Consider the following 13,747-nt stretch of genomic DNA (forward strand, 5'->3'; position numbering starts at 1 on the left):
TCTCACTGAAAGGATGACTGAGAATAACGGTTGGGCGAGAAAGCAGCACATGTCTTGGAGCAAAGGTGACGATGGCGCATCTCAGCCACGGGCAGTTCGGGGGACTAACGACAGTATTGCATATGTGGATTGGCTACTTGCATATTACGTACCAGAAAATGCTTTGGTTTGAGGTGGCTTATGCGTGAGGTGAGTGTAATGCCTAAAAGCCGCAATGCGTTAGGGAAACGCTGAGAAGGCGGGAGGGGCAATTGGACGGCTCGAAAGGGGGCCGAAGCGGATAAGTAAAGTTCGCGCCGGCGCCGGTGGGAGAAGCACTGCGGCTTCTATTGCTGTTCCGGGTCTCTGGAAAGTGTGATGAGAAATCCAAAATGTTTGACTTGACGACTACCTATGGCCGGAATGCACAGAGGCTGGGATTAACTTGGGTTGCGGCAGGGCAACAGGCGATTGCGGTAGTGGAGAGGTAGATCCGGCCTAGGCACGTTTGTTCCGGCGCAATGTGGAATCAGATGCCGGGTTGCTGCGTAAGGCCGCCGGCGGAGTATAAGGTTGTTGAGGGAAAGAAAATGCTTGCCTTTTCGTCATACTGTACTGCACTGCACAAGGTAAGGTAGTCTCAACAGGGGCCAGCTGATGAGTCTCTCCCGCGTGCCCGTGACTGCAAGTTGGTCGCAGAAAATGAGCAATTGAAGAAAAACTTGGAAAAGAGTTTTGCTGACAATTCACCTCCAGAGTCCTGACGGCTGGGACGACTTGAATACCTCCGCGGCCCGCAGCTCCACGAATTGGGAGGCGAGCCGGGAAGAAAGGGATACCCTAGTCACCCTGTAATGCGGCTGGCGTAGTGGGGTTTCCACTGTACATCGCAGTCTGTATTCGTAGTATATCCGTAGCAGCAACACTACTAGGAGTCTAAGCTGTAGACGGATCTAGACGTGTTGTAAGATGCAAATGACTTTCCAGTCACCGGTATTTGTTTACATGAGCTTGGGAATAAAGACATGTTAAGGTGTCGAAACGTCCACCTGGAAGTGTCAAGGATTTCTTACTATCATTCACGCAGTATTCTATCCTTACTTAAGTATGTTTTAAGCAACTCATATCTCGAAGATGAGTACTCATGGTAAGTATGTTATTGAAGTCGGGAACTTCTCGGCAAGTAACAGTGGACTCGGACATGTTCATGGCAATTTGCTTGATGATACCATTCTCAATGAAACAGCAGAGAGACATGATGCTCTTCACCCGAGTCCCTGCAGAGATCCGCTAGCGCAAGACATTTTAAGGTCTCGCTAAGCTCGTGCACGTGCCACAACCCCCACCAACCCTCATCCCCCACCTTCACTTTGATCCGTGCGCGCGGGGCTTCCCCGGCCGCGGAACGGCCCTCGAATGTTGAAGAACTCCCGTTACTTTGGACTCCCGATACTTTGATCGAATACCCGTCTGGCTTCCGGTTCTGACGTCTGTCGATCGACCCTGGACTATCAGGCTCTCCAGCCTTACTATTATTTTTGAGCTCCATTGTCGTGGAGCCTAGACGCCACCATCGTCTGGCCACAAGTTGTCACAGATTGGCGGTTCTCTGCCCACACAAACTCGAAAAACCTTGGCCTGGAGCTATGGCCTCTACCCGCAAACACGATACTTCTGAGTCGCAGCCTACATCAAAGTGCTAAATGCGGCAACCCAATGGCCGAAGCCCTAACCGTAATAGAGGTCGCCCTCTGCATTACTGAAGTAGTCGAGCGCCTCTGCAAATACATCTCGGCTGTCAAATCCGCCAAAGATGACATCCGCAAGCTCACTCAGGAGCTCCTCGCCCTCAAAGGCGCAATGGACCACTTCCACACACAAAACGAGCGTAGCATGGATAACCCGCTACAGGAGCAGGCTCGCGCCATGCTCAAGATGACTCAGGAGACCCTCGACGCCATACGAAAGAAGCTCGGTACGCCAAAGACGTCGTCCTTGGGCCGCGCTGCCCAAAGTCTTGCCTGGCCTTTTCGGCAGGGCGATGTAGAGACGTATTTTGCTACTGTCGAGAGAGCCAAGACCTGGTTCATCATGGTACTGATGCGGGATTCACTCGATACTACGGCATCTGTGTTGTCAGAGATGCAGAAGCTGACGGCGCTTGTGCATGAGGATATTATTGCGCGCAAGACGGATCGGATGCTGGAGGAGACGGCTGATTTGCTAAAATGGCTTTCGCCTGTCGATAGTGAGGACAAGCTTTTCAGTTCTAGGCATGATCGCGCACCGGGTACTGGCAGATGGATAGTCGATAAGACGTTCCTGGAATGGCAAAGGAGCACTTCCACTGATCGGCCAGTATTCTGGATCACTGGAAGGTGTAAGTCATGCCACCCATCGTTGTAGTCCGTGCAGCATCCCACTGACGCAACAAACAGCAGGATCCGGCAAGACGGTGCTTTTGTAAGCATACATAAGACTCTCTCTCGTTGTCCATGCCCTACTGACTGATACAAGCTCGCAACTCGTTGAGGACCTCAGAGCACACCCTGGCGATGAGGCCTCGGAAGAGAACGGCAACATAGGCGTCGGTTTTCATTGCTGCTCTCTAGACGACGCGGCATCCCAAGCCGTGCCGAACGTCTTTGGCTCCATCCTGGCCCAGATAGGAGCGACGAATCCCAGTATCCTCGATCACGTCCGGCCACTGAGGAAGTTGGGGAACAACCTGATCCCGCAGAACAACCTGACCGTCGAACAGATCTACGGCGTAATGGGCGAAGCTCTGGGATTATTTGATGCTTTTTATCTCATGATTGACGCTCTCAACGAGACGAGCCAAGAACCTGTCATTGTCGAAGCCCTCTTGCACCTCTGCTCGAAGCACTCTAACCTACGGGTCCTAGTTACTTGTACGCGCGAGCCGGCGCAGCTTGAACCCAGCATATACGTCCGACACATGAGCACACAGTCTATAGATTGTGATATCGAGGTGTATGTGGAGAAAAGGCTCTCAAGCGAACACAGTTTCCAGTCCTTGAGTGCGAAAATACGGACCGAGATCAAAGACAAGGTCACATCAGAAGCGGATGGGACGTGAGTGTTCTGGTTCGACTCTGTTGCGGTCAAGACTTACAATGCTGCAGATTTCGATGGGCCAAATTATGCATGGATAGACTCAGCACCCTCCGCACTGGAAGAGACGTACGACGAGCTCTGGTCGATATCCCGTCCACACTCAATGGGTTTTACGCCGGTATCCTCACCCGTGTACCCCAACAAGACCGGGCCATGGCCCGCGAGGCTCTTGCCTGGCTCTGCTTCTCTCTCCGGCCGCTTCATCTCAATGAGCTCGCCGAAGCTATCGTCCTCGAAGGTGACGAAGTCGACATTGACGATGACGACCGACTCACCGACCCCTCTGCCATCATCGAGATCTGCCAGGACCTAGCCCACGTAAGCGACCACCATGTCACCCTCGCCCACGACTCCATCCGCACATTTCTACAATCAGAATGGATACGAACTTCCTCTGCCTCGGAATACGCGCTGGACGCAGCCGCCTGTCACCAAAAGATCATGCGCAAGTGCCTCGCCTACCTCAGACTCGAGCCCTTCACCACAGGCCCCTTGGACGAGCTCCGGCACGTGAAGACCAGGTTCGCAGCCTACCCGCTGCTCAATTACGCTACAAACATGTGGCCCATCCACTCTGAGCGCTTCCCCCTCGCAGACGAAGACGAGAAGCTCATCCTCGACTTCTTCGACACCAAGAAGCTCTCGCACGGCGGGGCCTTTGAGGCGTGGGTGCAATTCGTTCTGCGCTCGTCGGACCTGGACGTCATTCGGCACACGGAACCGCTCTACTACGCCGCGTCGTTCAACATGACGTCTGTCCTGCAGTTGATACTGAGACCTGAGTACAAGGTCGACGTCAACAAGAGAGGCGGACGGTTCTCGTCGCCCCCGTTGTTTGTGGCCCTTTGGAGGGATAATGTCGAGGCGGCCATGTTGCTGCTCAGGGCCGGGGCGAATCCGGATTCTTGGGATACGAGTGGGCAGACTAGTCGGCAACTGGCCACGAGTCGAAAGCACCACGATGTCGTCAAGCTCATGGAGGAGATGAGTCCGGCGGGGGCAAAAAGGGCGCCGACTTGGAATTGGGATAGGAGAGCTGAGGAACAGCGGGCGATGGAAGACGCTCTTGCACAAGCGAGACTGAGAAGCTATATGGATGAGGGCTCCTGAGTTGATACCGTTGCAAAGCATCTTTTTACCGGAAGGGGTTACTGCAGTTGAATAAAGACATCCTGAGCGTGAGTATCAAGTACACACAACTCGGCTGGGGTTGATCCCGAGGCAATGAACGGTTATTGACAGTCCTTCCAAGCCACACTCTTTCAGCTGGAACAGTGTCCATAAGGTATGTGGTGTAAGTGTTTAGGTTATGATATCCACCTGTAGCGAGGGGTCATACCTGCTTGGGGAATGTCGGAAGACTTGGTGCGAGGTGGTGATGCAATGTAATGGGTGGTAAGAGACGCACTGCCACACCGAAGCCGGTAGAAGGTGAGAGGTGCTTAAAAGTGGAGACACTGATCAATGCCGTTGTGGCTCGTGGCGGTGTTCCGGACAATGCAAGATTACTAAGCCGGGAAATAACCCCCACTACAACCATCACGTCACGTCTTCCGGTGAAGAGGTACCTCCCCCAGCCTAGCAGCGCAGCGCTAACTGACGTGACGGGTGCGCTTGCACTCTTTCTTTCTCCAGTCCACTCACTGTCCACCGCATCATCCCGAGCTTGAGCAGTGCCGCGGGCCTCTCTTTTTGTGATCCCAACAACCTCACCCAACACCCTCACACCTCTCCTCCACCACCTTTCCCTTTGCCTTTTTCCTTTTCTTCCTCGCACCTTACTCCGCAGCAGTGGCGATCGGTCCTCTTCCGTTCACTTTTGTGACCTTACTATTGGAGATATGCGCATGCCCCATTGTTCGGCTTAGCTCAGGTACGTCTTTCTGGTTCCATTCTCCAGCTCCATCACCCACCACCCCCAAAGCGGCAGCCGGTCACAGACCCGAATTACATGCCAAAGACACAACTCATAGCACACACCTCTCACATCTACTCTTCACTGGTCATATGCCTTTTGGGGTTTCCGTAAAATTCAAGCAGGCTGAGTTACTGACCTTGTGCACTCTAGGCTTTCTGCTCTCCACGCTGCTCTCACCTGCCAGGTACCTGCCGACCTCAGATTACAACGCTGTCCTACCGCACCTTCCGTTCTCCACCGATAACGACCCCAACATCGCTTCGGCTGACGTTCTGCACACTACACCGTACACCAATACCAACTTTGCATTGCGCCTGCCCCAACTTTGGGCATTCCTTGAGAGCCTTCTTTTCCACTCTGATCCACACCTTTGGCTATTATCAACAAGCAGTCGAAGCTGCACAAGAGCTTCAGCGCCAGTCACCCGACAACAGCGCAACTCTTGCCCATACCCAAGCTTCTGCCACCAACAAACGACTCCATAAATCATCCAGTCTGGCGTTCCGAGCTCTTCGCGCCGCCGGCCTCGCTGTAGGCCTTGGTCTAACAGCCCTCGCCGCCTACAATAGCAACCAGGCTGAGATGGACTCACACGCCTCAAGAGGCGGGCACTTGGTTGCCACGGATGGCCGAGAGGTGGTTTACTGTCACGCCTGCTCCCATGAGTGGTGGCAAGACGAGCATGGTCTGCAGTGCCCTCGCTGCGAAAGCGAGATTACAGAGATTGTAAGATATATATTCACTGCGCCCCTCCTGCCACATTTGCTGACATACACCCAGGTTTCTCCCGAGAACGACCCTAGAGAGATCGAGGACGGGCCTCCTCTCCACGATTCCCCGAGACTCAGACGTCACATCTACGACGACGATTCGGATCCTGAAGAGGCCGATATAGAGGAGCATCTGCACCGCGGCCCCGGCGGGTTCGTCGTACATCGAGCCATCTGGGACAATTCCCAGCGCCCGGGACAGAGCCCAAACCCGAACACCCGCCAGCCCCCCGACGTGAACGATGGCGACCAGATTATTCGACGCTTTATTGATATGGTGAATGATTTCGGCATGGGCATGCCACCGCGACCTCCCGACGAGACTCGCCCTCCTGGCTTTGGCGCTGGTGGAAACATTTTTGGCGGTCAGGGCAATGTTCGCACATTCCAGAGAACAGGTCCCGGAGGCACCACGAGCTTCACGATCGCCACTGGACCCATCCATGTTCACCAAGGAGGAGCCAACTCGCCTGCTGGAGCTGGAGGCGACCCCTTCCAGTCGTACGTCAGCCTTGAACCTCGTGGCCAGCCACCGCCTGGACCTCGAATCACAGTCGTTTCCATTAGAACGAATGCTGACCAACTTCCTAGTATCTTCAGCAGCGTCTTAGCTGGAGCAGGACCCCCTCAACCGACCGGAATGGGTCCAGGCCAGGGACAGCGGGCGCCTAATCAAGCGCCCACACTTCTCCATGAGATTCTCAACATGCTCAACCCAGCCAATGCCTCGCACGGCGATGCTGTGTACACTCAGGAGGCCCTGGACCGGATCATCTCTCAGTTGATGGAGCAGAACCCGGCATCGAACGCGGCACCCCCGGCGACTGAAGATGCGCTCAGCAAGCTGAAGCGCAAAAAGGTCGACAAGGAGATGCTTGGCCCCGACGGCAAGACCGAGTGCACAATCTGCATTGACGACTTCAAGGAGGGGGACGATGCCACAGTACTGCCCTGTAAGCATTGGTTCCACGACCAGTGCGTCGTCATGTGGTTGAAGGAGCACAATACTTGCCCCATATGCCGTACGCCGATTGAAGAGCCCAGCGGCAGCAGCAGCATCAATGACAACAACAATAACAACAATTCCAATGCGAGCGGTTCAAACAACGGCGGAAACAACAATAACAACCCTTCGCAAACCCACCCTGGAGCAGCAGCGTCTGGCTCTTCAGAGAGCCACCAAGACTCATTCTGGCCTGGTAATGATCCGGGACACTGGGCAAACTCGATGAGAGGGATTCCCCCTCGATCGAGCTACATGGACACGACCCCCCCGGTTCCTGCCGACTCCACGAGACCCCAGTCGTCATTTGTCGATGAAGCCTATGGACGCTACGGGGCTTCCAGCACCGGCCGCAGTGATCCGCAACGTCCCCAGGAAACGAGTCGAATGCCCAGCTTCCGATCCGCTAGACGAGACTCTCATTCGCCCCCGAGCCTCCGCCGACACCAGTCCGATGTGTTTCGAGCTAGACAGCGGAGTCCCTCGTCTGGAAATTGGGACAGAGGTCAAGACAGCAACCAGGACAGTAATCAGGATGCCGGATCCAATCACGGCCCGCTTAATTGGCTGAGAAACCAGTTTTCTCGAGGATCGGGTTCGGGAGACAGCAACCCGCGTGAGAGACGGAGACAGTGAGCTTGTAGCATTGATTAATGGACCGGAATGGATTTGGGTGGTTTGCCAATGAAAGATTTGAGCGAGCCACGCGGCTCCAACGCGGCCGGTAGGCATATCACGAATTACGACAAGGGTCGACGGCGTTAAGCATTGGTCACTGAGACCATTATTTCTTTTCTTGAGCTCGACCGCGCCGCCGTGGGTCAGACTTTTAGGACCCGCAGGGCGTCTTCTGTACATACTTGGGACCTTGTCACAGGAAAACAGACAGGCATCCTCCTCTTGGTGGCGAGGGTTAGGCAGGATAAAATCTCGTACTGCAGTCGGCATGATAACAGGAAGCATCCGTCCCAATGTGAAATGCATGTGTTCTGGAATGGGTGGCTGGTAGCGAAGTCAAGAGATCCAAGTAGATTCAAGTGACCACACCAGAGGATGTATCGTAAAACCCAGTCTCACCCCAATCTCATTAAGGTCGCCCCAATAGTCACTCCAATGCAGAAGGAATTGCGTGCGTTTCTGTTGCAAGTATATTGCTCGTGAGGTAGAATAGAGATGTGTATACGCCCCGTACACCGGTGTCAAACAAATAGCCGTCGTCGTTACTTCCATACAAATACACATTACCAGATACTTGAGAGAGAGAAGCACGAGATGGTAAAGGATTCGACACAAGCGGTGCGCGATGCAGCCGTAGCCATACCCGCACATGTGTCGTCCTTTACATCCCCCTCGCCCCCCCCTTCGAATGCAATCGCTCCTTTTCATCATCGTCTTCATCTCAGGTGCCCGCCCCTCACACCGACACCTCATAGGCCATCCCACACACACACTCTCTCTGTCTCTCTCTCTCTGTCTCTCACGGGTTGTCACACCTATCTCCTCTTAACATTCCTCACCAGAAACGCACCCACCACACCGGCCGCGACCGCAACACCACTGATGATCGCGACGCCCATGAGCCCTTCCTTGGCGACCTTGTCGTCGACGAGCTGGCGCAGGTTGGAGGCCTGGAGGTTGGCGGGCTCCTTCTCGAGGAGGAGATCGTTGTAGCGGCGGGCCTCGCCGTAGTTTCCGAGCTTGTAGTTGCCGAGGGCGAGGTAGAAGAGGCACTCGCGGCGGCGCTCGGGGGAGACGCGGAAGATTTCGGAGAGGAGGCGGACGCCTAGTTGTTGGTCGTTGCGGGAGTCTGATTTTACGAGGCCCTGTTTTTGCGAAGGAGTCAGCAATTGCTGGAAGGTAGAAGGAGATGAATATGGGGTATGGGAATTTGGGGGGAGGGGGGCTGTATGACATCGGCTACATGGGAAGGAAGAGAGAGAAGGGAAGGCTATCGTACCCATGCGTAGTTGAACTTGGTTTGGACGCCGACCATGTCGCCTTCCTTTTCGTACTGGGCGCGGAGGACCTGGAGCTCGGATGCCTTGAGGGGCCTGCGATGCGAGGAGGGCTTGTTAGTTCACAATGATATCGCATGGGCGGGTGTCGCGGGGATGGGAGGTGGCCTTGAAGATGAGAAGACATACGTTTCCGCGTCGAGGGCGTCTGCGCAAATGATCAGTCATGGATTACTTCCCGGCGACATCATGTTCACAGCATAGAAGAGGAGGGGTGGGGAGGGCGACTTACAAGGTAGATCAACCATGGCTGCGATGATGCGGTTGACTCGTGGCTATGGGAACGTCGTGCGTAAAGGTATTTTCTTTTGTTTTGATGGATCGTATGAGTGTCCTCAACTTCGTAGTGTTGTCGTGGGATGGATTGTTCGATCGTGTCAAGGTTCGAAAGCAGCTGTCACGATTGCAAGGTATGACAGGGCTGAAGATGCCAAAGCGTTGAAAGATGCTGAATGCAGAAATCGAGAAAAAGGTGGCAGGCTACATACAGCTGGGAAGAACGGGATCGGGGAAGAGTGGCTGAAGCTCTGACATTTGAAGATGCGTGGGGACTCTTCCGGGCGGGCCACTCTGGGGCGGCGGCGGCGACGGCGGCGTCATGTGTGGCGGATGACGATTGCTGGAGACGAGCTGAGGTGGGGCTGTTGAGTCTGTGACAGGGGTCACTCTCTGTGAGAAACTTAGTCATCACTGATTGTCGTCCGGGTGATGCCGCGCGATAAGGTAAGCTGGTGGCAGACGGACAGCGACAGTTTTTTGTTTGGGGGATTTCTGTAATGGGTTTAGGCTGGTTTGTTCTGCCGTGCCTTATCCCACCTGCACGATTTCTAGTCGCATCCATCCATCGACCCAAGTCAATCAATTAATGACACCAAACACCACCCACGAAAACAACGCGACATCACGACTCTGCGTCCCCACGCATACGCACCTCCGTCTAGCCGCTTACACAATCTTCCACGGAGACAACACAAAATAATCAGTCAAGATGCTTTTAGCAGAGGAGCCCGCGACGGTAAGGTTGCCCCCTCCATTCCCCCGTCATCCCGCACCGTTGACGGCATCTACTTTCTCCTCGGAGAAGCGAATCGCTAACACGAGACATGTCCTTCGCGCCAACAGCTCATCTCGCACACGATCGACAACTTCAACATCCAACCAGACAAGCAAGCCATCGCCCGCATCAATGAATCCCTCTCCACCCTCCAACAGGCCCGCGAGCTGCGTCTCCGCGAGGCAGAGAATGCCCTCAAGAGTACGTCCTGGTCACCATCTTCCGTCTCCTCCAGAATACAAGCCAGCCTCCTGTCGCCCAACAATCACGACCCACCCCTTGCTCCAAAGACCACAAACACCTCCAAACAAGATCGCAACAATGGAAATATCGAACCAAACTAACATTCCCGCAGAGCTCTCCCGCCAACTAAACACAATGACATCCCAACACGCAGAACTGACCTCAGCCCACTCCTCCACCGCCCACGCCTCCGAGATAGCCCGCCTCGACACCACGAAATTCCGCACCGCAAAGGCGGCATCCGACGCGGAAATGGAAGCAGAGCGCCTCGCCCAACAGGCCGCAGACCTCAACGCCCGCCTGCAGGAGCTCGAGATCCAAGGCCTCGACGGCTCCGCCGACGACCAGGCGCGCCGCCGCGACCCCGTCGACGACGAGGTGCTGCTGCGGCTCAAAGTGTACCGCAGCCTGGGTATCGAGATTGAGCGCGACGGGAAGGACGGTAGCGGCACGGGCGAGTTCACGCGCGCGGTCGTGAGGAATGATCGCAAGGGGGATGTGCATGTTGTCAATATGGACAAGAAGTTTTCAAAGTTCTTTTATGCCAATTACTTTTGGCAGACTTTGTAAATGAGGGGTTTAAAGGGGAGGTTGGGTCCTGTTTTGGGTTTGATGACGGCGTTTGGACTTATGATCAGATACCACGTCTTGAATAATAGACACTTTTCTTCACGATTCTACAAAAGCTGAATAATTCCCCTGTCTCCATGAATGATGGAAAACACAGCCCGTCACTCACATGAAATATGAACATGAAATCCAGTTTCTTCAACAGCGGATGGCCGCATTCAAATTGATGGTTTCTTCATTGTTGATTCAATGATCGTCCGTCTGGACTGTTGTTGAGAGTGATACAGCCAAACGCCTACAGACTCCGAGTTCCTGGCCTTAATCCTGTCCGTAGATAGCCTCGCCGGGCCAATATTCCCATTCCTTGCCTGAGACTGTCCTTCATAGAGGATATCCCGATTCCACCTGACCTTCCTACCATTGCCCGACCCAGGGACTTGATTCATGCCCTGTATCCCGGCTGTAGGCAAAGGAAAATGATCCACACAACTCTCTTACACCACGCACTCTCGAGGGCATACTTTTCTCGTCAACTTCGTGGCGAGGGAGTCGAGATAAGAACCATGATTTTCTCTTTCCGCATCCATTAATGATCACTTTTCGTCATCCACCGGCACACCAGTAGCAATCGTTTCTCTCACGCCACGGCAACCTTCCTTACCGACTTGGTGGATAATGATGGAAAGTAGTCGCCATCGACACCATCAAGTGCTGTAAAGGCAATGTGCGTGTTGGTCGGTGTCCGTGCTCTTGAGCTGTTGGGCGACACAATAGCAGTATACCCGCCTCGGTTGCTTTCTGGGCTCCGGTTGCGACCTCCCTTCATCATGAGGTAGCCATCGCCGCCACCTGGAGTGGTAGGTCCACCGCTGGGGCTTCTGTGGTGATGTCGTTGATACTGGCGATCGGGCAACTCGAGACGTGAATTGATGGTCATCCACAACTCATCATCGTTTCCGTTTCCTAGACGCCAGCCACCTAGACCCTCATAATCCCGATCGATACCGACAGATGGGAATAAGCCGATGCCTCCTGATTCCGAGATGGGTGTTATTGTGCCGACGGAGACGGCGGAGGCAGAGGACGGTCGTCTTGCGCGACGCGAGGCGGAACGCCGTGTGGGCGTTAGCGACGGTGACGGACTACCGGACCCTGGTGCCTTGGAGGCATAAGAAAGATACCTAGGACGACCGGTAATGTACGACGGGAGCAGAGATATCGCGAGATCAAAGTAGACGAGAATGACTCGGAATATGAGCACAGTGAAGGCGAGTGTTGTCGTAACCCCGGCAAATATCGCTAGCGGGATGGTGAAGAGAAAGAGGAAGGGGACAATGATGGCGTATACGGGGTTGATGAGAGCCATGGCTGCGATTGGTAGACGTAAAAGCCGTTTGATTTGGGGTCGTGATGATTGATATCTCGATGAGCCTCTCGTTCACAACATCTCCTCAGCTTCCTCAAATTTGGCCGGTGCGTGGTTTATCTCTCGGTGAAGCAGGAGGGTGGCTCCGGGTGTGACCAGTAAGTCCCGGTGACTGAGTCGTACGATCCGGTCACTGTCGTTCGGTCGTCGGTCCGATCGTTCGATAACGTTGTAATACCCAGCCCACTGTCGACGATTCCCGCTCCTTCAACACTTGGAAACATAAACGGGGGGGAAACCAGGAAAAGTCGTGTGGATGGAAACCTGGCGGTTTTGTATGATGCGGCAACGGAATGTCAGGTATTGCGTAGGAAGATTTGGTGCACACCTAAAGTCAAAACTTCAGAGACATGGCAGACGGGAGAGGTATGCTCAAGAGAATTGGGATGAGACGAAGGGGAGCCGGGAGCGAGCCTTCAAACCTAGAGGTTGGTGGCTCTCTGGGGTGTGGCAGTACGGAGGGGGGTCTGAACCACACCGGAGAGAAAGCGAAAAGAGTACGCAGCACTCCGTACAGAGCAGGGGTGCAGTCGCTGTCGGATCGAGACTTTGTTTGGTCTCTTTCACATGCCGGAAGCTAGCGGCAAAGCACTAGCACCGCCCTTGTCTTCTTCTGCCCTTGTCCTTGGTCTCCTAGCCCTTCTTGTCCGAGGGGGCGTTCGATGCAGTGTAACGCTACCTTATCAGAGTGAAAGGAAAAACTGGAGAAGCCGAAAGCTGCACTATCACAAGCTACAGGGTCTCGAGAGGAGACTACACCTATTGCCAGTGACTTGGCTGATGATGGAATGCGAGTAGATTTTGTGGTGATCTTGACTGTGTGCTCGAGCTTTCGTTTGCCAGGAGAGTTTTTCTGCCCGCCATGTACGGGGGCTTCGGCAAGGAGAGAATTTGAGCAACACCTACTTTGTCGTCGTAGGGCCTGTGGGCTCTCTTTCGTATTCCACAGGGTCATCGTTTTCCGAGCCTGGCACGCCTGGATACTTCAGGCCATCCAATATTGAATGTTGTTCAAATCAAACCCCGCTGGGACGACGGATGAGGGAACAGAGTTTGCAGTTCCTGGACGGTGTCTTTTTTCCATGTGAAGAGCGACGTGTTTCTGACTGACAGAAACGGCTATGGGGAGGAAGCGGAAAACAGAGTTTGCCGGGTGAATCAGCGTCTTGACTTATGCGCCTCCGGGGGTCGGAATCCTTTGCCTGCGAGCTATTGCCCAAGTAATGCGCCCTGGTGTTCATGGGAGAGTGACGAAAGACAGCAAGCGTGCGTTCCGGACTTGGGATGGGCGGACATTGTGTGCGTGTGTGTCTACGAATAGGTATCATGCCGCTATCAGCGTCGCCAGACAAGACATTGGTTGGTAAAGACAAATGCAAGTCCACCATGTGGTTGGTAGGCAAAGAGATAAGAGGTTCGTTTCGGTGAGATGAGTCCGCTTGTTGTCCGAAACCGATCGCCGCGTCTCCGCATTTCCATACTCAAGGCGTGCCAGGGTCAGGGTCAGCGTTGTATGGAAGGTCTGGGGAAAGTGCAGGGGAGAGTACCGTAGGCATCCCGAACTGTAGACCCCGCAAGTCCAGAACACACGAACGTTGCCAGTCAGAGCTCGACAGCGACGAGCAACGGGC

At 54.3% G+C, this 13,747-nt stretch overlaps 5 protein-coding genes across 5 annotated transcripts; 3 read left to right on the plus strand and 2 right to left on the minus strand.

The window, feature by feature from the left end:
- Nucleotides 1–1,695: 1,695 nt before the first annotated feature.
- CTAM01_09100 (ankyrin repeat protein) lies at nt 1,696–4,227 on the plus strand (the record flags this gene model as incomplete). The annotated part of the gene is made up of 4 exons (XM_060525120.1): nt 1,696–2,359; nt 2,418–2,442; nt 2,497–3,075; nt 3,156–4,227. 4 exons carry the CDS (start codon nt 1,696–1,698, stop codon nt 4,225–4,227), a joined length of 2,340 nt encoding a protein of 779 aa, XP_060380302.1.
- Nucleotides 4,228–5,221: 994 nt separating this feature from the next.
- On the plus strand, nt 5,222–7,725 carry CTAM01_09101 (uncharacterized protein; the record flags this gene model as incomplete). The annotated part of the gene is made up of 5 exons (XM_060525121.1): nt 5,222–5,761; nt 5,816–6,306; nt 6,397–6,758; nt 6,990–7,440; nt 7,686–7,725. Coding segments are annotated over 5 exons (1,884 nt in total), but the record flags the coding sequence as incomplete, so codon positions are not given.
- Nucleotides 7,726–8,301: 576 nt separating this feature from the next.
- CTAM01_09102 (mitochondria fission 1 protein) lies at nt 8,302–8,991 on the minus strand (the record flags this gene model as incomplete). Its single annotated transcript, XM_060525122.1, has 3 exons — nt 8,302–8,631; nt 8,766–8,876; nt 8,953–8,991. 3 exons carry the CDS (start codon nt 8,989–8,991, stop codon nt 8,302–8,304), a joined length of 480 nt encoding a protein of 159 aa, XP_060380304.1.
- Nucleotides 8,992–9,811: 820 nt separating this feature from the next.
- Nucleotides 9,812–10,690, plus strand: CTAM01_09103 (uncharacterized protein; the record flags this gene model as incomplete). Its single annotated transcript, XM_060525123.1, has 3 exons — nt 9,812–9,838; nt 9,946–10,078; nt 10,233–10,690. The coding sequence occupies 3 exons, from the start codon at nt 9,812–9,814 to the stop codon at nt 10,688–10,690; spliced, it is 618 nt and encodes a 205-aa protein (XP_060380305.1).
- Nucleotides 10,691–11,327: 637 nt separating this feature from the next.
- Nucleotides 11,328–12,056, minus strand: CTAM01_09104 (uncharacterized protein; the record flags this gene model as incomplete). Its single annotated transcript, XM_060525124.1, has 1 exon — nt 11,328–12,056. One exon carries the CDS (start codon nt 12,054–12,056, stop codon nt 11,328–11,330), a length of 729 nt encoding a protein of 242 aa, XP_060380306.1.
- Between the last annotated feature and the right edge of the window lie 1,691 nt (nt 12,057–13,747).

The sequence above is a fragment of the Colletotrichum tamarilloi genome (assembly GCF_030869305.1).
Source record: "Colletotrichum tamarilloi strain Tom-12 chromosome Unknown Scaffold_34.1, whole genome shotgun sequence".
NCBI lineage: Eukaryota > Fungi > Ascomycota > Sordariomycetes > Glomerellales > Glomerellaceae > Colletotrichum > Colletotrichum tamarilloi.